The 22068-nt window shown below is 41.5% G+C and overlaps 1 protein-coding gene across 6 annotated transcripts in view; it reads right to left on the bottom strand.

Moving 5' to 3' along the window:
* Positions 1-443: 443 nt before the first annotated feature.
* The window catches only part of LOC145508976 (uncharacterized), a 70822-nt gene continuing 49197 nt past the window's right edge, over positions 444-22068 (bottom strand). For all 6 annotated transcript variants that reach the window (XR_014055754.1, XR_014055753.1, XR_014055755.1 and 3 more), the window contains 2 exons: positions 2655-2865; positions 444-1002 (listed from right to left, as the gene is read on the bottom strand). Coding sequence is in view for 1 of the 6 variants with exons in the window: in XM_081496790.1 (XP_081352916.1) it covers positions 2676-2865 (190 nt within the window). In the remaining 5 variants the exon portion in view is untranslated. The remainder of the gene's footprint in view (positions 1003-2654; positions 2866-22068) is intronic.

Genomic DNA, 22068 nt, shown 5'->3' with positions numbered 1-22068 from the left:
CAGAATTCAACAAAGGAAGTTAACTGTTCTCCTGTATGTCTCTTAAGAAGTCACAAGTTTATTTCCCCTTTTATATTAAATTATATGACAGGATTGCAGAACAAAGAAGGAAAAGATATTGAATCAGATGAGCTATCGATTTGCTGGCCTCAACAGTCACTTAGACCTTTCTGAAGAGCTTTTGTACAAGCTCTTGTACTCCTTTGAGTACAAGAAAGCCACAATTTAGCTGGCTCTCATTTTTCACTGCTTGTCACAAAAAATGCCTCAAAGCTGGTCTGTATTAGTCTCTCCAGTTTACAAATGAGAAACCTGAGGCCCTGGAAGGTAAAGTGATTTTATGTTATGAGTCAGCAGAGCCCTGGAAAGCCAGGAGGAAATATGAGCTGCAGGCAATTGGGGATAAGCTGGTTCTTAAATCAGCGAGTGACCTTACGAAGAGGTAAATTTGAAATGAAAAACTTTAATTAACTATCGAAGCTGGAGGTCTGCTCCATCCTATTCGTTTTAGGATAATGAAAACATTCTTATAATTTCAAGAAATAAGTTACAGGAAGGCTGAGTGGGAATGTGGAGCATCTCTAAATCATGCATGTGTTACGAAGTCGTGCTAGCGTCCTGAGGGCTGCTGTACCACGGACACGTGTGATAGATGTGTAACGAGGTGGAGAGGGTGCTGTGGAGTGTACTGGGGGATGCATGCATACACTAACGCACTCCTGGGTACAAGAGGTCTGAGTCATCCAGGAAGCCATAAATAAATTAACACAAGGCTCCTCACCATCCACTCCTACAGTCGTTGGAAGCTGGCGTATCATCGAGGGATGGATTTTGATGTGTGGACTGAGCATAATCACCCAGGATGGCTGTTCGAGAAGGCAGAGAGTTTGAGAAGCTGGAGCAGCTGGGAGCCTTGAGTGCAGGGCCATAGACCCGGCACTGCCTCTAACTCACTCTGGGACAAGTCTTCCTGGGCAAGTCCTTTCCGGTCTGTTTCTTTATCTGCAACAAGGAAAGGGAACCAAATGAGACAGCATCCCACACAGGTCTGGGGCTCTCTGATCGTATATTTGCACGACCTGCTCCCAGTGGGGTCCCAAGGGAACCACTGTGGCCACCGCCCGCCAAGGCACCCCTGGGCACACGTATCAACAGGCAGCCAATGATGCCTACAAGCTCAGTCCTCTTGTCCCATCCCTTCTCAGATGCTATTCTCTAGGTGGGAAAACTGCTCTGAGATTCCTCCCAGCATATAAGTAATTTTGAAGTCTGGCAGGGTGGAGTTCAAATCCTATTTTCCATAATTACTGACTGTGTGCTGGTTGGTGGTTCCACACTTATGACCTGAGTGCTTGCTAGGCCTCCGTTTCTTCATCCACAAAATGGGTACAATGACATTGGTTTCACGGTTTTCTTGTACGGATTAAACACATAAGGGAGCGCTGAGTGATTCTGCCTGAAAGAATACCGGCCACATGATGGATTTCAAACATGCTAGCTCCTGTCCCACCTTCTCCACATTCTGCAGTGTATTGGTGCTGAAAGACTAAGGGATAGTATTCAAGGTCAAGTGTTAGACAGCATTCAGGGATGAGGGACCGATTCGGCTCCTCACTGAAACCATTACGTAGGCAGGTGCACATTCTGCTTACACAGCAGGTCCAGACTTAAGTGCACCGCCAAGTCTAACAGACGGGAGTCTTGGGTCCATGCCAGTCACCACTGCAGATGGTGCAAGAGCAGAGGGCAGCAGGCAGGCACACTGCCCGTCTGACAGTCCGTGCTTATGCCGTACCTGTGGGGCCGAAGACCTGAAATAAGATCCCTCTAATGTGGGCAGTAGGCTGCTGTAATGGGCTGATGTAAAGCTTGGACCAGCTGAAAGACGCTGGAGCAGCCACTTGCCCAGAGGAATGAGGGCAGACAGGCAGGATCGCAGCCCATGGGAAAGGATTAAGGTGCTGTTGGTGCAAACCTCAACATACACAAAACCTTAAATATAAAAAAGAACAGTCTTTTTTTTAAAAAAAATATTTAAACCATCTATAGCAAGGAAGGGGTAAGAAATTCACCCTGTGAATTCAGACTTTGGATAAACAATGTTAATATAAAAGCTCCTAAGTAGGCTTTAAATAAAAAACACATAAGACAAGCTGTCTATCTGGACAAAGGCCTCTCTGGACCGTTTGCCGGCAGAAAGCTCTCATAGAAAGTCCTGAGGTCAAATGACTTTGCTCCAATTTCCCAGGTTGATGCTCCCCACCAACCTCTGCCCTCACCCCCACAACACACACACACACACACACACACACACACACACACACACTCCTTTTGTTCTTAGCTTAGTTTCTAAGAAAATTAACCGTAGTCAGAACATGGCAAGGAAACTTTAAAATGCTTTATACAGCCTGCACTTAAGTCTGGATTCTCCTTTTTAGAGAAGAAATCCACAACACGGAATGACTGAAACGCCGGAAGTCCCACACTGCAAAGAGAAGCCAAACTGCCCCTCCAGAGAATCCAGGAGGGTTCTACAGGGGTCACCAGTTTATTTTGTACCAGGTGCAAAGCAGGAATTGAAAGAAGCAAGACATAAAAAAAGGGCGGTCACCGACTTGAAGGGTTCACAGGTCAATGGGGTGCACTAGACTCACCGGTGTTAGCTAAGCGGGAACTCAGCGACGAAAGCTTTCCTTTGCAGAGGCAGACGCCCAAGGATCAAAGCCGGCGGGAGGTCTCAGGCAGTGCAAACAGCGGCAGGGAACGGTGCTGGCCTCACGGGCCCGTGGCCTGCGCGTTCCTTCCTCGTCCTTCCTGAGCCTGGTGCGCAGACTGACAGGCGAGAATAGTGCTGATCTCGAACCCCTAGGGAAAACGTCACTCTGTGGAGCGGTCTCCACACATCCCGTTCTTGCAGCTCGTGGCTCCTACGCTATCGTTTGTACGTGGCCACTGCTGCTCCATCACTTTCACACCAAAGAATGTTTTCTAACGAATAACGTTTCAAATTAAGCAAATGTGTTACCTTCCAGACTAGTGTTCTGCTAGTTTTGCTGGTTGTCCTAACATCTCGAGACATTAAACAGGTAAGGGACAAATTCTTGCTGTTCTTAGGCAGATATTTTCATAATCTTTAAGACACACTGATTGTCAGTAAATATTTTTAGGTTTCAGTTCAGAAAAAAAAAAACCAACACAGTTCTTGCCATGAATAGAGGTGACTTGGACTTTCAGAGTCAGTATCATGCTTCAAGAACTCTTGACTTTAATCCCATAAAATAAAGAGCAGGGTTATCGTTTGCAAGTTCAGAAGAAATACAGGATATGAGTGTGAGACTGTACAGTTAAATGATGTCATCCTATGAATCACTGGAATTATTGGTGTTTCTTAAGCTACACTTCTGTCCTCACATTAGTAATCTTGTGCTTAGGCACTGCTGCCAAGGTGCTCGGGTGCTACTACGCATCACCCAGAACCCCAGGTCTCACTCTGTCCAGCCCGACAAAATGGGCTGGAAGGGGTAAGAGACACGTCTGCATCAGGCTCTGGCACGCCATGACTGGCTCAGGGATGAATTTCAAAGATTGGCAAAGAATCGGCAAGATCTTTTATAGGAAACAGTGGATGTGGGAGGACCTACGTAAAGATGGGATCTTGATCTGTTTTCGCCTCCAAGAAAATGAGTACTAGGTGAGAGATCTTCCTGAGAATGAAAAGAAAGTGAAAGAAACATCTGTCCTCACACGATCTTTTCTTCTACTCAACCAAGGCAGGTTACTATCGGGAAGAAGAAGAACCACGTGAACCAAGAGAGGAGGACGTGCTCTCATCTGAAGGGAAACATTTGAAACTCTAACGACCGAGCTCTTCAGGCTGGAGTCAATGATTCAGGAAGGAGCCTGACTCCTAGTCGATCACCTGTTGGTGTTCCTGGCAAGTTGCCCGGGTTTATATAAAATGGGAGAGCAGTGTTTTCCTATTCTCTGTGCTCTTTCACCTCATGACCTCCCCCAAACCCTGTAAACAGGTACCTGAGGATTTTGTGAAAGGAAAGGAAGTGAGCTGGAAGCAGTGTGGAGGGGGCTGGGCGTTCTTCAGGGGTGAAGCCCCCTAAGTCTGTCCAGCCCCACCCTCCTGAAGGCACTACTGAAGCATGTAAAAAAATGAATGTGCCAAAAAATAAACACGGGAGTCCAGGAGTTCTGATTTTCAAGAAGAGAGCAGTAAGTGCACACTAGTCTGATCAAACATTAAAACATGTCAAACGTGTGTGTGAAACAGTGAGGCAGTCGTGCATTAGCAGACAGATGAAAGGAACAGGCTGGAAAGCCCAAAAGTGAGTGAAAAGTCCAAACGTACATAGAAAGTCAGATACAAGAAGGGATTCAGTGTTGGATAAAGGTGGCTTCTCCAATAATTGTAGGGAAGATGGATATTTTAATATATGGTGTTGGACATCTGGGTGACTATCTGGGAAACACAAGCTTGGATATATAACTCACGTTACACTAACAGGATAAATTCCACATGGATCAAAAAGTTACATGTTAAAATATCCTAAAGCTATTAGAAGAAAAATGTGTGTGAGAGACAATTTCTTTATCATTTGAAACTAAAAATCATTAAGGAAAAATTGTTGGACTAACTAAACATTTATTTCAAAAACCTCAGAAAGGAATGCTGTATGCAAGATCACAAAACAACTGACATATTGGAAAAAAGTATTTGCACCTCATATCTAAAATATCTAGATATTAGATAGAATATCTAGATATTCTAGAAACTTATGAGAAAAAAAACAACCCAGAAGAAGAATGAGCAAGGGATAAACAGATGGCTCACAGGAGAGTAAATTAAAATGATTCAAACATACGAGGAGACACTCAAACCACATAGACAGTAAGATGCATGCAAATTAAAACTACACTGAAACACAATTTTCCACCAATTAGTAAAAATCCAAGGTAGAGGCGCTCTGCTGGTCGGACTGCAGAGAAACGGCTGCTGTCATGTACTGCTGGTGGGAGGGTGAATTATTACAACTCCACCAGAGAGCAATTTTGCAAGATGCATCAACGTTATAGATACATATTCTATTTGACCAAGTGATTCCATTCTTGATATATACACGTATTTTCTACTACAGCAGTTTTTAAAATAAGAGTACAAGTATCCTTCCATGAGAGAGTGGTTAAATAAAGAATGATAGCTTTATGTGATGGGATACTATGCATCTGTGCACACACACAAAAAAGAGATAATGTTGTTTAGATGGATATGGAAAGAGTTCTCTGATTCACTGATAAGGAAAAAATGGTTCAGTAGACTATGCCCCCTATGGGGGTAAACAGATGGGAAATAAAGGCCTGTATTCACATTTGCTATACTAAAAAAAACAACAAAAAAAAGACCAAGGAGGGATGCCTAAAATATTTCTAACTAAGCTCCCTGGATGGTGGAGGGTTGGAGGATGAGGTGAGGCAGAAGAGTTCTAGTCCTCCAAAAACGCGAGTCTCCAAAACTACAGGTACATGGAGTTAGAGGCACAGTCTGAGGTCGTGGAAGTGACCCAGTTTTGGGCCCGACTTATACGCCTCCAATCCTTCCGTCTTTCGAAGTCTCGCTGGGAAAAACTTCCATGCAGGACTAGCTATGTAAAGTGAACCTGAACATCACTCAGTTGTGTCCAACTTTCTGTGACCCCATGGACTCTACAGTCCATGGAATTCCCCAGGCCAGAATACTGGAGTGGGTAGCCTTTCTCTTCTCCAGGGGATCTTCCCAACCCAGGGGTTGAACCCAGATCTCCCACATTACAGGTGGATTCTTTACCAGCTGAGCTACAAGGAAAGCCTAAGAATACTGGAGTGGGTAGCCTTTCCCTTCTCCAGGGGATCTTCTGTCCCAGGATTTGAACTGGGGTCTCCTGCATCGCAGGCAGATTCTTTACCAACTGAGCTTCGAGGGAAGCCCTTAGCTATGTAAACGCTTGGTTACTAAACCGGATTTCTGTTTCCTTGGAATGATCCTAAAAATGATAACATCTCCCACTGGCACCACCCTTATTGAGGACGCTGCCCAGTACGTTGGCTCGTTTCATCCTTGTTTCTCCCGTGGGCTTGCTGTAGGATCTCCATGTTAAAGATCAAGAAACCACAGTCCAGGAGGGTGAATGTAAGTTGCTTAAGATAACAGAGCCAATAACATGGCTGCTTTTTCTCTGCACTGGTGCTCCAGACACTTGGGAGGCAGCAGAAAGAAACCGGCTGAGCACCAGCAGCAGTTCTGTTTAGCGTCGACCCCATGTTAAGGGCTGCGTGAAACGTTTGCATTCTTGACTTACTTTAACGCAAGTAACAATCCTCTAATGCGGGTACCATCATTTTCGACATTAACAAATTACGCACTACATATATACAGCAGGATAGAGCGAGTTCATTAACGAAAATTGGTGCATCCTGCTTGGCCAGCTGAAAATATACACACATCTCTTACTTCTTCTATGAACTTGAGGAATTCCCATGCACTCATTGATTAAGAAGCCTAGGATTGTGCTCATCCGAAGTCTCACGGACCTACTCAGTTCACCAGACTCCTGAAAGCCAGGCAGAGAGAAAGCCGCAGCGTCTGCCTGGTACCCTCGCTTGCTGATTTTATGCTCTCCGTAACAGCTGCTGCGATCCCTCAGGGTCCTCATCAACACGTTGGACCCATGATCCAAAGGACAGTTAATCTCTCTGCCAGTGAACCTCTGCTGGTCTAGATTCCAGCAGAGGCTGCGGGAAAACCCGCCTGGCGTTGGGCTGTGCTGTTTACATTCACGCCCCCACCCACTGCTCCCCAAACGGGAGCACCCGGCCTGAGCACCCGGGTCTGCAGGGCGCAGCCTCGCCCGCCCGCCCCGCCTGCAGCAGCTCCGGCCTCTGGTCTCTCGGCCCAAAAGACCCCCGCAGGCTCCGCCTTTCTCCGCGACCGCTTTCCTCCAAGGCCGGCGGTGTCCTCTCCGAACAGAGGACCTCCGTCCTCACCATTCCAGCAGAGTAGGGAGGTTTTTCTAAGGCCGAAGTTCAAAAGGGAGAGGGAACTTGACATTTTCCTTCCTTGGGTTCCTGGGTACCTGGGTAAATTCTCCTGCCTTCTCTCCCAGACCAGTTCCCATTGAGGCAGTATTTAGAGGACCACTTTCAGGAGACTACACATGGTTCTATATTTTTTCCCTTCAGGATAAAGTGCCTATTGGCCTTACATTGCCATAACTAATATAGGCCTCTCCCCAAGTAATTTCTCCCCAAATAATAATTTTGTTAAAGATTTGCTTCAAGGTGACCCAGCCTCTAGGCCTAGAAGAACTTGGCACAATGTTTAAAGTTCCATTTCACCAGATACCCTTTTCTTTCCTGTAGGAATCCATCAATTTGATGATATTGCTAATCACACCAGTGTTATCTGTTTCCCCAAAATCTACCCAGATGAACAGTGTATATTTCTATCCAAGCTACAGTGTTTTCGGATGACGGGCATAAAACAGAAATGAAATATGTAAGTAATTCCAGACTATCTTAATAACTAACGCATCGCTGTAGAAGTCACAACTCGTAAATATCTTGCTTCTATCAACATACGGTTTTGTGATATTAGTTGGTGCTTCAGGTGGTATGTTTCCTTGTGACACTTGACGAGCTAACTAAAAATGCACAAATACCTCCAAACCCGTGACAGAAACAGGGAAACAAACTCCAAATCACAAGAAGCAGGTGACAATCTTGTGTGAAGCTGTGAATCATTTCACATAGTACAAAGAACCTTCTGTTACTCTCGGAGGAACATTGAACGCAGAAAAAAAAAGTTACTTTAACAGTTACAAACAGACTGGATTCAAGGCACAGACTTTCTTCTTTTGTGCTTTCCCAACTCCTCCCTGAAACAATGGGTGTTTTGTTAGAGATATAAACCCCATAGGGACAAAAGAAATGCGAAAGGGCCTGACAGCATCAAAATTTTGAAAACTGGAAAGATGAGTAAGGCAGCAGGCTTGAATTTAAAACTGAGTGAATTTAAAACGGGTAGTGGGAAAAGCTGAAAACCAGTCTGATTTATATTGTGAAACCCACAAATTCTGGGGCTGACTGCAGCAGGCACCCGTGGAGGGGGATAAAGAGACATGGGCTGGCTAAAATAAGAACAATTCAAACTGTAACTAGGAAGCAGCCTCAGGTCTTCACTCCACAAGCTGGGGGCCGGAGCCTCCCCACTCTGGGGGAAAATTGGGAAGTTTCTTCTCTGTAGAAGGGAAAGGGAGAGTCCCCAGACTGGGAGACTAAATGAAGCACAGTTAAGGATGGGGAGGACTGGCAGTGACCGCGAAAGTGGACCTCACTCGAGTTCTAAGCCAGGTCCACCTCTAGGCACACACAAGCAGGCAGCTGTGCACAGCGCAGAGATGCCATTATTTGTGGTCAAGAATTAGAATCAAACCAAAGGTTAATCCACAGCAGGATGGAGAAATTAACTGTGGCATGTTCTCATTATAGAAACTCACAGAAGTAATGTTGAATGAAAGAAGTTTAGACACACAGTGTTACCTATTGTGAGTTTCTAAGGATAGAAAAGTTCAAACAAAGGAAGCAAACTCAACCTATGGTCTTAAAAGTCAGGGTAATGGTTAATCTGGGCGAGGAGGCCATACAGCCTGGTAGAGGACATTGCAGAACCTTTCAGAGGCTGGCAATTTTCCATTTCTTGAGCTGAGTGTAGTTCTATGGGTATGCTCACTTTGTGATCATTTGTTGAGCTGTACACTTATGATCTTGGTTTTCTGTATGAATGTACTACTTCAACAGTAAAGTTTACTTTTTTAAAAGTGGGCCAACTAGCAAATCTATGATTGAATATCAAATTTATAGGCAGGGGTTTCTTTATAAACTTGCCATCATTGGAAACAAAATGGGTAAGGCTGTCAGAGAGGAAATTCTCTTGACCCAGAAACCTCTACTGAGAGACACTGTACCTGTCAGAATAAGCCCGTTCTCTATATACTCTAGATGTCTAGCCTTAGCATAGCTCCGTTTCTTACTAGATCATTTTGAGAAGTAGATTTCCAAGATGTCCGTAAGATTTCATGTCCCTGGTATGCTCACACTTCCTTTAAATTATTCAGTTAAATCTGAAGTGAACAAATTTTTCAGATGTAATTAAATTCCCCAATTACTTGTTCTTAAAATCCAGAGATTATCCTGTTTGAACCTAATCTGAGGAGGTTGGAGGTTTAGTTGCTCAGTCGTGTCTGATTCTTGCGACCGCATGGACTGTAGCCTGCCAGGCTCCTCTGTCCATGGGATTCTCCAGGCAAGAATACTGGAGTGGTTTGTCATTTCCTCCTCCAGGGGACCTTTCTGACCCAGGAATTGAACCCAGATCTCCTGCATTGCAGGCAGATTTTTTACCAACTGAGCTACAAGGGAAGCCCCCTTGAACCTGACCTAATGGCCATTTAAAAAGCAGAGAGGTTTTTTTGTTTTTGACTGATCACAGAACAGAAAATCAGAGAGATGTGCTCCTGGTGGCCTGGAAGAAAGCAAAGCAAACCTCTGTTTGTAAATTGCCTGTGGGGACCTCCTGGCCAAGAGCTGCAGGCAGCTTCTAGGAACTGAGAATGGTCCCTCGGTAAAAGTCAGCAGGAAAATCAGGCCTCAGTCCTACGACTATAAGGAAATTAATTTTTCCAACAACCAGTGAGCTTGGAGGAAGACCTCAAGCCCCATGTGAAAACCATGGCTCAGGCTGACACCTTGATTTCAGCCTGGTCAGATCCTGAGCAGTGATCCACCCATGTCATGCCTGGACATTTCCCTGCAGCATCTTTTAGATAATAAATCTGTGCTGTTTTAAGCTGCTCATGTGTTAGTCGCTCACTCATGTCTGGCTCTTTGTGACCCCACAGACTGCGGCCCACCAGGCTCCTCCATTCATGGAGTTCTCCAGGCAAGAACACTGGAGTGGGTTGCCATTGCCTTCTCCATTTAAGCTGCTAAGTTTGTGATAATTTGTTAAAAAATGAATACAGTCATCTTCTCCCAATGCTATCAGTCACCATCTCATTTTTCTATGTTAGGTAAAAGTTACTAACGAGTAGTCTGAAAGAAAAAGGTTGCCTGCCATATCAGTAAGCGAGGAATGTTGCAGCCATCGAGCCATCACATTACAGCCTCACCAGTGATGTGCCTGCGGAAGCTGCGTCCTCCCTAGCTGTCCACTGCTGCAGCTGCTCCCAGCAGTGCCCCCGAGGGGACCCAGGATGAGAAAGCAGGTCACCCTGACCCCAGATGGCAGAGCTGTTCATCAAAGGAGTGATTTCAACGAGCCTAGACTTTCTCATCTTCCCATACGTAGAAAGGCCCTAAATTCCTTAACCTGAGATCCATGGTTTCCTTTACTTAACAGTAATCCTTTGATGTTCTGACTATCTGGTCTTTGTTGCAGAAATTCCTGTATATCCTGGCTTCCCTCCTTGCCTCTTTGGAGCAGTCTCTCAGAATTATCTGAGACGCCATGTCCTGGGCTTAGGTCATCAGTTTTGTCCACCAAATAAAGCGTAATTCTCAACTTCTGGGTTGTGTATGGGTCGACCCTCGTTAAGTTGCCCTTTTTAAACTTCCTAAAATTCCCTAAAACAAGAGCTGTCATGACCCCTCTTAGTAGCAGGTCAGTGATACCCATATTAGCACCTTAATAGTGTTTAGAAGTCGGCCTGTCACCTCAAAGATTGAGAAGGATCAAAGGTGAAATCTAGAAAATAAAAAATAGTATTAAATCAGGTGAGCACAAACTCGTTGACCAACTCTTGAAACGTTTAACACAATGACTAATCTTTGACAGATGAGTGAGGGAAATGAATAAATGAATAAACTGTAAGTACATTGTCACACAGAATGTGTTTTATTTAAGGAAACTAATCATAGAGTTTGTTCCAACACGGTGACAGAGGTAATTTAGATTTTTCAAAAGCTTTCAACTAATCTGCGTGTGTCAGAGGCAATAAATGGCAAAAAGAGAAGGTGGAGTTCACTCAGGGTCTGGCAGTACAAAGGACGGGATGACCGTATCTGCCCACAGTCCACTGGGGGGGTTTCTTTCAGCCCCAGACTGTTGCTTTGGATGCAGTGTGTGTGGGATCCTGTGGCAAGTCCTCTGTCTCTACCACGCTGACTGTGTAACCTGTGTCCTTTATTCCTCTCTTTGCTGGATCCGCACCCTTTTCCTCCCACCTACAGGCTCCTTTGTATTTCTCCCCCATCATTATGATTAACAGGGTGCCATCTTTCAAAGAAACTCACAAACAGTACTTGAGAACAAACTTCCTAGCTGTTATTAAAATAATTTCCAAGGTTTTGAGCATACATATCCTCTATGCTAAAATGGGGGTTAAGTTGAGAAAAGCTGTATTTAGTAAGATGGCCCACACAGGCGCTGGCTGAATGCTTGAGCATTTGTGGAAGTAGAGAATTCCATAGTCCTTTGTGGGCTCTGCCAGGGAACTCTGAGAAGTCACCTCATTAAATCGGCACATAATGGGAGAGAACAAAGTGCCCCCAGCCCGGCCTAAAGACACAACGTGCTTTTGACCAACACAGACTTTGACTAAAGAAAGTGACCGCGTCTGAAGAAAGAAGGAGTGGTCAGCAGGGAAGACAAGAGCCACAGAGGAGGTCCCGCAGGAGTGAGAGAGGGAGACAGCACCGGCGAAGGGAGAGCCATCCTCTCACCAAAGGGATGGGACTTCGTGGGTGGCAGAGTCATCTTATCTAACTTCCCTAGACTGGAGAGCAGCTGTTTCCCCCAACTAACATCCCCTTCTTGATGTTCACCAAAGAAATTCTTCTTTAAAAAATTTAGATTTCCAGGTGCATTTTCATGAAAAAGGAATTACCATGGATAATACTGAAGTGTTTCAGATTTCATGTTTACTTGTAACTTTGGTTATCTGTGGTGCTTTAAATATCTTCAGTTAGTTCAGTTCAGTCGCTCAGTCGTGTCCGACTCTCTGCGATCCCATGAACCGCAGCACGCCAGGCCTCCCTGTCCATCACCAACTCCAAGAGTTTACCCAAACCCATGTCCATCGAGTTGGTGATGCCATCCAGCCATCTCATCCTCTGGCGTCCCCTTCTCCTCCTGCCCCCAATCCTTCCCAGCATTAGGGTCTTTTCCAATGAGTCAGCTCTTCGCATCAGGTGGCCAACGTATTGGAGTTTCAGCTTCAACATCAGTCCTTCCAATGAACACCCAGGATTGATCTCCTTTAGGATGGACTGGTTGGATCTCCTTGCAGTTCAAGGGACTCTCAAGAGTCTTCTCCAACACCATAGTTCAAAAGCATCAATTCTTCAGCGCTCAGCTTTCTTTATAGTCCAACTCTCACATCCATACATGACCACTGGAAAATCCATAGCCTTGAGTAGATGGACCTTTGTTGACAAAGTAATGTCTCTGCTTTTAAATATGCTGTCTAGGTTGGTCATAACTTTCCTTCCAAGGAGAAAGCGTCTTTTAATTTCATGGCTGCAATCACCATCTGCAGTGATTTTGGAGCTCAGAAAAATAAAGTCTGACACTTTCCACTGTTTCCCCATCTATTTGCCATTTTGTCAATTTATAAAAACATAAGGCCACCACATCTGTTCTCTGAAAACTTTGTTTCGGTAGATTCAGTTACTGGCTCATTTAACTGATAAGGAAACTGAGACACAAAAGTTAACTTGCCCATGTTTACCCAGCTAGCCAGGCAATGGTACAAGAGCTGGAAGAGATTTTTTAATGCGACTGCATTGAGTTCATGAATTTGGGAGAAATCACGCCTTCATATTATTGAAACTTCTGATACAGGAACATGGTGTTTGCCTCTATTTGTTCTATCCTCTGTAATTTCTCAATCATGTTTTATTGTTTCCTTCGTAGAGGTTTTACATGTCTCTAATTCATGGGTATCTGATAGAATGTTTTTGCATTTGTACCTTTAAAATTTTTAATGTTTCATTAATGTTGTGTTTATGTAAAAATACAATGGTTTTATATAGAGATCTTATACCCAGAGAAACTGTTATATTCCTTTACTACTTCTAATGGCCTATAGGTAGATTCATTTGGGTTTTCTACCTACCCAAATGTGTCATTTGTGAATAAAAAGTTTTATTTTTTCTTTTGTACTCTTCACCTCTTTTCTCTCTTTCTCTTGTCTTATTGCACTGGGTAAGACTTTAAGTGCAATTTTGGGTAACAGGCCTGCCTGTATCAGACCTGATCTCACCATTAATTTTGCTGTAAGATTTTTACAGATGTCCTTTATCAGATTAAGGAGGTCTTCTCTTTTCTTAGTTTGCTAATGATTTTTATTATGAGTAAATGTTATATTTTAATAAAGGCAATTATGCTTCTATTGAGATAGGTGATTTTTCTTCTCTATACAGTTAATTTGTTGAATATACAGGTTAATTTCAAAGGTTAACTTGAGACCTAGAATTCTTAGAATAAACCCAACTTGCTCATGCTCTATATTATTAGATTTGGCTTGCTGACACTCTCTTTAATATTGTTACATTTATAATCATGAGAAATTGACTTCAGTTCTTGCAATGCCCTTGTTGAATTTCAGGATCAAAACTTTACTAGCTTCACAAAGCAAGTTGGGAATTATTTCCTCCACTTTCCTTTGCTAAAGAATTTGTGAAGCATTGATGCTATTTCTTCATTAATTGTTTATAACAATTTCCTTGTAAAGCCTTTTGGATCTAGAATAATGTTTGTGTTACAAGCAGATTTACCATAAAGCTGATATTATACTCTTACCAAGTGTCTTGACACAAAGATATAGAACCAAAGGTCATATTGCATCATAGTGTTATCCTATGGCACCTTGCACCAAAAGGTGACAAATAAGCTGATAATGCAGAAAATTCTCTTATCATCCACCAGATACATAGAGAGCAAGCAGAGAATGTAGTTCTTTTCAATGAGTAGTGAGAATAAAAGTCCTCTCCCAGCAGGAATACACTTGAAAATGCCCTGAAATCTTATAGTTCACATATTAAAGAAAATTGATAAAAGTTTTCCCAAAATTGACAATATTTCTAGACGTTTTTATGTGGTTTTTAAAACCACACGTTACTAACTTATCAGTAATAAAATGATACTATTTGATCAACTAGAAAAAAAGATTTTAATTATCTTATTCTCAGATATAGAAATCATGTTATATAATTATTGTTATTTATAAAGATAGCTAAAGTGTTTAAGACAAATGATATAGGACAAATTATTAGAAGTGTGTCAAGCATCTAATTAGTAAAAGAAATATATTATTCTTCTGGATACAGTTATATTCTGATATTGAGCAGCATTTTGTAAACCATATTTTGTTGTGATTTATTTTTTCCATTCAAAGAAATTTTCAATTTTATATTTTTAATTTTGTATTTTTTCTTGAAGATCTTTAAAGTTGTATAAATATTGGGTCTCTCAAAACCTAGTCCTTCCTCTGATTTATGGTAATATTTAAAATGATGGATTAGCTTATTTAAAATAACTATATAATCCTTCCAATGTTTTCCTTCCTATGTCAGTTTTGAAAAGTTGTACTTTGCCAAGAAATAGTTAATTTTATCTAAACATTTTTTGATTCAAACATGTTTGTAATATTATCTTATTGTTTTAATTTTTGTAGGATACATAGTGAAGCAAACTACCAACTTTTGCATTGTGGATCTATCCTATAAATAGAATTATTATTATATCCTATAAATATCCTATAAATATTTGTTTTCTACTTCAATTTTTGCTCTTAACTCTATTTCCTTCTTTTTACTTTCATTGACTTAATTTTCTAATTTTACATCTTGAAATGGATGCTTAGACTATTGATTTTCAGTGTTTCTTTTTTTCTAATGTATGTTTTTGATGTAATAAAAGGGTTAACCACGGAATTCAGGAAACAAGAAATATAACATAAGAGAGGAAAAGGGAATTTCCGGCATCATAGTAAAGCCAGATTCCAAAATAAGAGCTGTTGGTGGCCCCACACAAACCGTCCTCCAGACGAGAGCAGGTCAGAGGCTCTGCCAGAGCCTTGTGCTTGAAATGTTCAGTTGTTTGAATATATTGAGAGGAAATTTGCACAACTTGAGGGGAGGAGTACATTTTCGTATTGAATTAGTGATAGGTACACAGAATACCTGGAGGAGAGCATGGCATCCCACTCCAGTGTTCTTGCCTAGAGAATCCCATGGATAGAGGAGCCTAATGGGCTACAGTCCACAAGGTCACAAAAGTCAGACACGACTGCAGTGACAGCACACACGCACGCACGCAGAATGCCAAACAAAAAATAAATACATAATTATTCATGAAACAAGGTGGTGAGCTACACGAGAAATGAAAAATGCTCATGCGTTAGCATTGTAGTCATAATGAGACAAATGCTGAATGCTGATCTAATAAAAATTGCCGTATGATGGTATTCAGGACATGGGAAAAGGGCAACTATTGTGGAAAAAGGATTGGTGGAGGGAATGAACAAGAGCCAGTCCTTACATTTCATAGGGAGAGTGAGTCCATAAATAAAAACCAATATTAAAATTTAAGGAGAAAGAATGTCAGCATTTATTAGAAGAAATGGTGGTAAATCTCCAAACAATCAGCTAAAAAACATTGAAAATTTTTGCTTTGAGATAGCAAAAACAATGCGATGATGTTGATTACCTTCAAGGAGTTGCTCTATTTTTTCACAGCTTGTGGGGAAAAAAAAGTAGGCAAAAAGTTGACTCTATGTGTGTAAGTGTGTGTATGTAAAAACTTCATAGAAATAAAAACTAAATTAAAAAATAAAAATGTTTTCCGAAGTTTTATACTGTTTATATACTAGGAAATTAATAAGTATATTGGATAGGGAACTTGCTCTGTTTAACTGATTTCAAATTTAATTTCTTTGAATTAAAGGGAAGAAGGGGAGAGTTAACAGAAATTAGGATATAACACTTAAAGCAATTGAAAGTAAGTAATGTTCTTAAATATAAGGATAAAGCAGTTATTAGGTAAGTTTTTCTCACTGGAATTACAGCTCCTTTCTCTAGCCCTCATCCATTTTGTCCAAGGATCAACTTACAGAAGGAACTTTTCTGCTTGTCTTATTAGTGGTCTGTACCCTAAATGTATTGCTCATTCTCATTCATTCATTTAATAAATATTTATTAAATACCTATCATACTTGTCACCATGGTAAGCACTAAGGATATCTTCTTTAGCAAGATGGGCGTGGTCCTGTCCTCATAAAGTCTGATAAAAACACATTAAACTAGCAATATGATGTCATCACCTTGCTTTATGAATGCTGTTTCTCTACCGGTAGAGACCCTTCACTTCTTCCATGGTCCAAGTCCTACACTTCACACAAGGCCTAACTTGAGCTTTAGCTGACACGTCCAAACCAACCTTTTCAAAAGACTTGCGAACTCTCTTCACTGTTTGTGTGTGTATTTGTGTCTGTAAAATGTTATTTCTTCAGTGTTTTCATAGAGGTAGTGTGAGTCACTCGTGTCTGACTCTTTGAGGCTCCATGGACCTTAGACCGCCAGGCTCCTCCGTCCATGGGATTCTCCAGGCAAGAATACTGGAGTGGGTTGCCATGCCCTTCTCCAGGGGATCTTCCTGACCCAGGGATGGAACCGGGGTCTCCCGCATTGCAGGTAGATTCTTTACTGTCTGAGCCACCAGGGAAGTCTTTTTTTTTTTTAGGACACACTAAATTAAGTATGTGTAGATGAATGACGATGAGCAAATTACTAGTTGACTGTTTAGAGAATGTTGCAGATGGACATATCATAACCTAAGTCACAGCTTTCCTTATTATTTTCCACTGCAGACAACCTTCATAGAGTATGAATTTTCCTCATGTACAAAATTGTGGCTACTCTCTATCTGACATCTTCATTATAGTCACCATCATTGGAGAAGAAGAAAAATGCTCCTCTACCTAGGTTTCGTCAGACTGATTTAAGAATTAAGTTGACATGAGATGGATTAACAGAAGAAAATAAAACTTGATTTTGCATATATGGGAATCCCAAGTATATGAGAGATTCAGAGACAGAAAGCTAAAATGAGCTGTTTATGCCATCCTGAGCTAAGGAATGGGATAGGGGCTGGGGGCTTCCAAGGACCAGAGGGGTCACTCACAGGATGGCGAGAAGAGTTGACGTTTGGTAACTAGATGTGTGCTCAGCCTTACAACCCTGGGTCGGGAAGATCCCCCGGAGCAGGAAATGGCAACCCACTCCAGTGTTCCTGCCTGGAAGGTGCCACGGTCAGAGCAGCCTGGCGGGCTGCAGTCCCTAGGGTCACAAAGAGTGGGACACGACTGCGTGACTGGGCACGCACACGTGCCAGCCTTTCAGATACAGCCATTTAGGTAAAATTTAACTCCAATAATAGCTCTTTTTCTGGGAAAAATAACCAATTTAAATTCCTCTAGGTAGGTCAGAGAGGAGCTGTAGTTTTTCATAAAGCTGCAGGGTATCAATTGCCTTTAGCTCAAAATAATCCTCACGTAAAAGTGACAAAACTTTTTTGGGCGGGCTCATTCTGAACCCTTACATATGCAGTATTTTATTCAGTTCTGACCATGATAATAATAGCAAACATTTACAGAGCATTTACGATGTGCCAGACATTGTTCTTGAATAAATTAGCTACCTTAATCCTCAAAGAGATCCTGTGGGATATGTTATTGTTTATCCCATTTTATGAAGGTCAAAGTGAAGCTTAGAGAGATTAAAGAACTTGCCTACTGTCACAGAACGTGCCAGACGCAAAGCCAAGCAATCTGGCTCCCGTGTCTGCTCTGTGAGCCTCTGGGCAATACTTGTGGTCAAAGAAATGCTCAATAATGGTATTAAATTATGAAAACTAGCCAGTTTAATAAATTTATCCTGTGTCAAGTATTCACTGACTTTTCCATGGTTTTTAGTTAATATTCTTCCTTATTTTATGAACTTGGTGTTTTGACTTCAAAATGAGAAATACTAATAAAAATAATAAGAAGGGGGGAAAAAAGACCAAATTTTAAAATACTTGAATAGAAGGATTTATCTCATAGTGTCCCAGGTGGCTCAATGATAAAGAATTTGCCTGCCAATGCAGGAGATGCGGGTCCAATTCCTGAGTCAGGAAGTCTGGAGGAAATGGCAACCCACTCCAGTGTCCTTGCCTGGAAAATTCCATAGACAGAGGAGCCTGGCAGGCTAGAGTCCACGGGACTGCAGAGAGCTGGACACCACTGAGCGACTGAGCGTGTTAGAGAAAGAGAGTATTCATAAAACTGGTCGCAGAGAGCTGGACACCACTGAGCAACTGAGAGTATTCATAAAACTAAAGCTTTTTAGATGAAAGATCAAGAGAAAAATACTTTGTTATGACTATTTATTGATGCTATACATTGTATCTTTGCTGTTCCCATTTTTCTTGCAAAAGGGCCCAAAAAATGCCCTTTCCCTAAGAGTATAGGTATGAACAGCTGATTTCAGAAGTCATAAGGCTAGGTGTTATTTCTCCAAAATTTAAGAGCATTTCCTTTTGCACTGTGATTAATTGCCTTCCATATTTAGGAATACTCAAAATCTGAAATGAGAAAGGACAAGATTAGATTAACCCTAAAACACAAGCTGAAAATAAAACCCCTTAAAATTAAAATTATTTAAGGAAATAAAATTACAATAATTACTTTCCTAAGTTTTCTAGGTGTATCAATAAAGGATAATGGCGTTTGAAGACTCTCAAGCTAAAGACTTAAAAGGAATTTTTTTTGTTTTTTACCACCTCCCAAATCAGTTTACAAAACTAATGAAGTTTTGCATTTTTTTTTGAAAATGTAAAAGCAACAAAGAAAAAAAATTATTTTTTATTTCATTGCTGATTACAACCATCATCTCCACTGGTTCTCATCCTAGCCTTCCTCCCACAGGAGCAGCAGTTATGGCTCCTTCAGGGAGAAAAGAAAGGATTTGCGGGATTCAGTAATTTGTAGCATTTTCCTCCACCCATTCTATCCCTTCTATCACTTTTTCTGCAGAAGGACAGAAGGTAGAGAATGCAGAAGTTGGGTGCTGAACTGCCATCATAAAGACTTTGAGGCTTGTGCGCATGTGCGTTAAGTAGCTTCAGTGGAGTTCAACTCTTCACGATCCTATGGACAGTAGCTCCCCAGGCTCCTCTGCCCATGGGATTCTCCAGGCAAGAATACTGGAGTGGGTTGCCATACCCTCCTCCAGGGGATCTTCCCGCCCCAGGGATCACCTGCGTCCCTCTTTGGCAGGTGGGGTCTTTACCAATAGCCTGCCTGGGAAGCCAGGAAGAGTCTTCCTTGCATGGGTAGAAAAAAAGCTTCTCATGATTTGTTAGTTGAGTCCTTTCAGCAAACTACTTAATACCACTAGATCTTTGTTTCCTTGTATATTAAAAAGAAGGTAAAAACACTTTCCCTATCTACCTAATCTTCTTGTAAATCACAAACCATTTATCTATTTGCATAAATGCATGTGTATATGTTATATATTTGGTTTCCCTGGTGGCTCAATTGGTAAAGAATCCAGGAGACCTGTGAATTTAGCTTTAGACAGATTTTATTGCAATGAAAATATCCTGTTAACAAGATGAATCAGAAGCAAGGTGCAAAGACAGATACAACAGTATCCACAACATACAGTTCGTGTTGTGAGTTCACAGCACAGAAAAATAGCTACTCCATTATTTAAAGGGCTTTTGGTTTTAATTATGTTTCTTAGCAAACTGAGCCAGGGATTATTAGTACAGATTTAAAGTTGCCCACGGTCATGCTTTCTAAGAATAAAGCTTAGTTGTTTAAACTTTTGTGACTCAGGACTGTCTATCCTGACCAAATCTGTGTTACTGCTATATGTTATCCTTTATCCAGATTTTGGAAGACAATTTAATTTCCCTTGAAAATGAACAGGGGCAAATTTGAAGGTTAAGTTGTGTGCTGTCTCTTTTGAATGTTTCTTCACTGAATTCTAGAACGATTTGAAATACAAAGCCCGGGGCTTCTAGTCTTAAGTGTAATCCTCTTTAGGGAAACATGAGCCAGACCCTCATGTGTAAGTATGACAAAACCGGCAGGGACTGATTTATATGATATTTGAGAAGAGAGCCTTTTACAAAATACTGAAGTCTGCATGATACTTTGTCACAACCTGCATATATTTCACAACGTATTTACAAGCCCCTGGTTCAACAAATTGAGAACATGCCTTTTACCACCCTTTTATCCAGGATCTGACAGTAACAAACCCTGTAACTCCCTGTTTCTGTACCCTGATTCTTTACCTGCAAGTGAAGCTAATGCTGGCACCCTTCTAACAAACTTGTTGTGAGGATTAAATAAGATAAAACAGACAAGTGCTTAGAAGGGGGCATGACACTAGTAATTGATCAAAAATGTTACTTCTTCCAATACCAGACTTACCTTACGACAAGTCTTATAACAGATGAACACACAATTACAAAACCTTTAACAGTGAGTGTGGATATTCACCTTCCTGGAGTCTCATCTCATTTGGCTTTCTAAGACACTATTGTTGTTGAGTAGCTCAGTAGTGTCCGACACTTTGCGACGCCATAGGCTGTAGTCCACCAGGCTCCTCTGTCCATGGGATTCTCCAGGCAAGAACACTGGAGTGGGTCGCCATTTCTTTCTCCAAAGACACTATTATATCACTATAAAATAACAAACATTCCTCCTTCTTTTCTCTTTTTCCAACAGTTGCCCTGTTCCTGATTATCTGTAAAAGGGCATCAGGATGGGGAATGTAATCAAGTTTTTGAAAATATGCATTACAAGTAAAATTATTCTGAAATTATTGTCTGATACAGTGTTTATTGATCATTTTCTTTTTCTCTTCATCCTAAAAAGTGGGATGAAATCGAAGTATCATTCTCTATTTTCACCGAGATAGCCAAAGCTTTATTTCCTGTTTTTTGCTCCATTAGTTTTCAAATGAAATCTTCCTTAGAGCTGACCTGTGAGCTTGGTGACACAGCTATAGCACGACTGTGCTTTGCCCTCCTACACAGCAAAGGGAAGACAAGGTCGTTCAGTCGTGTCCATCTCTCTGTGACCCGCATGGACTATACCGTCCATGAATTCTCCAGGCCAGAATACTGGAGTAGGTTGCCATTTCCTTCTCCAGGGGATCTTCCCAACCCAGGGATCGAACCCAGATCTCTCTCACTGCAGGCGGATTCTTCACCATCTGAGCCACCAGGTAACACAGTGACGTGTAACATTAAACCGGCCACTATGTGTAGAGGATGTAAGATAAATATTGAATCTGAAGAGCAAACATATCTAGTGTACATTCATGATTATGGCCATAGTAGCTTAAAAAAATAAATAAATCTCAGCCCAAGGATTTTCCTAAGCAATTAGAGAAACTCATGATAAAACACAAGGACACAATGACTTTGATTAACAGTCACCTAATGAAAGGTAAACACACATAATGGTGTTTTTTCAAAAGAACCTGATAGTGGTTTTCAAAAGCAATTAACAGCCAATGGTGTATACTATTTAACCAAATCAAGGTCATATCTTCTCTCAACCAACTAAGTAGCACACAGTTTCCAACCATGTTTGAATTGGAAAAAAAAGCAAAGAGGATGACAGAAACTTGACTGAACCTTTAAAAAATGCCATTAGTATTTCTTTCTCTTACAAAATTATGTCATTTAAATGAATACTTAAAGAGCTTTGTTGTACAAGTGATTGTTGAAAGCTTTGAAATTGAGTAATTTGCCATTTCTTAGTGCTCTGTAAGCAAATACAGGTATACAGGGAGATCAAACCAGTCAATCCTAAAGGAAATCAATCCTGAATATTCATTGGAAGGACTGATGCTGAAGCTGAAGCTCCAATACTTTGGCCGCCTCAGAGCCAACTCATTAGAAAAGACCCTGATGCTGGGAAAGATGGAAAGCAGGAGGAGAAGGGAACGACAGAGGATGAGATG

This window comes from Giraffa tippelskirchi, chromosome 6 (assembly GCF_054371585.1).
Source record: "Giraffa tippelskirchi isolate mGirTip1 chromosome 6, T2T-mGirTip1v1.2.pri, whole genome shotgun sequence".
Lineage (NCBI taxonomy): Eukaryota > Metazoa > Chordata > Mammalia > Artiodactyla > Giraffidae > Giraffa > Giraffa tippelskirchi.
This window is presented reverse-complemented; position numbering and strand designations above follow the sequence as displayed.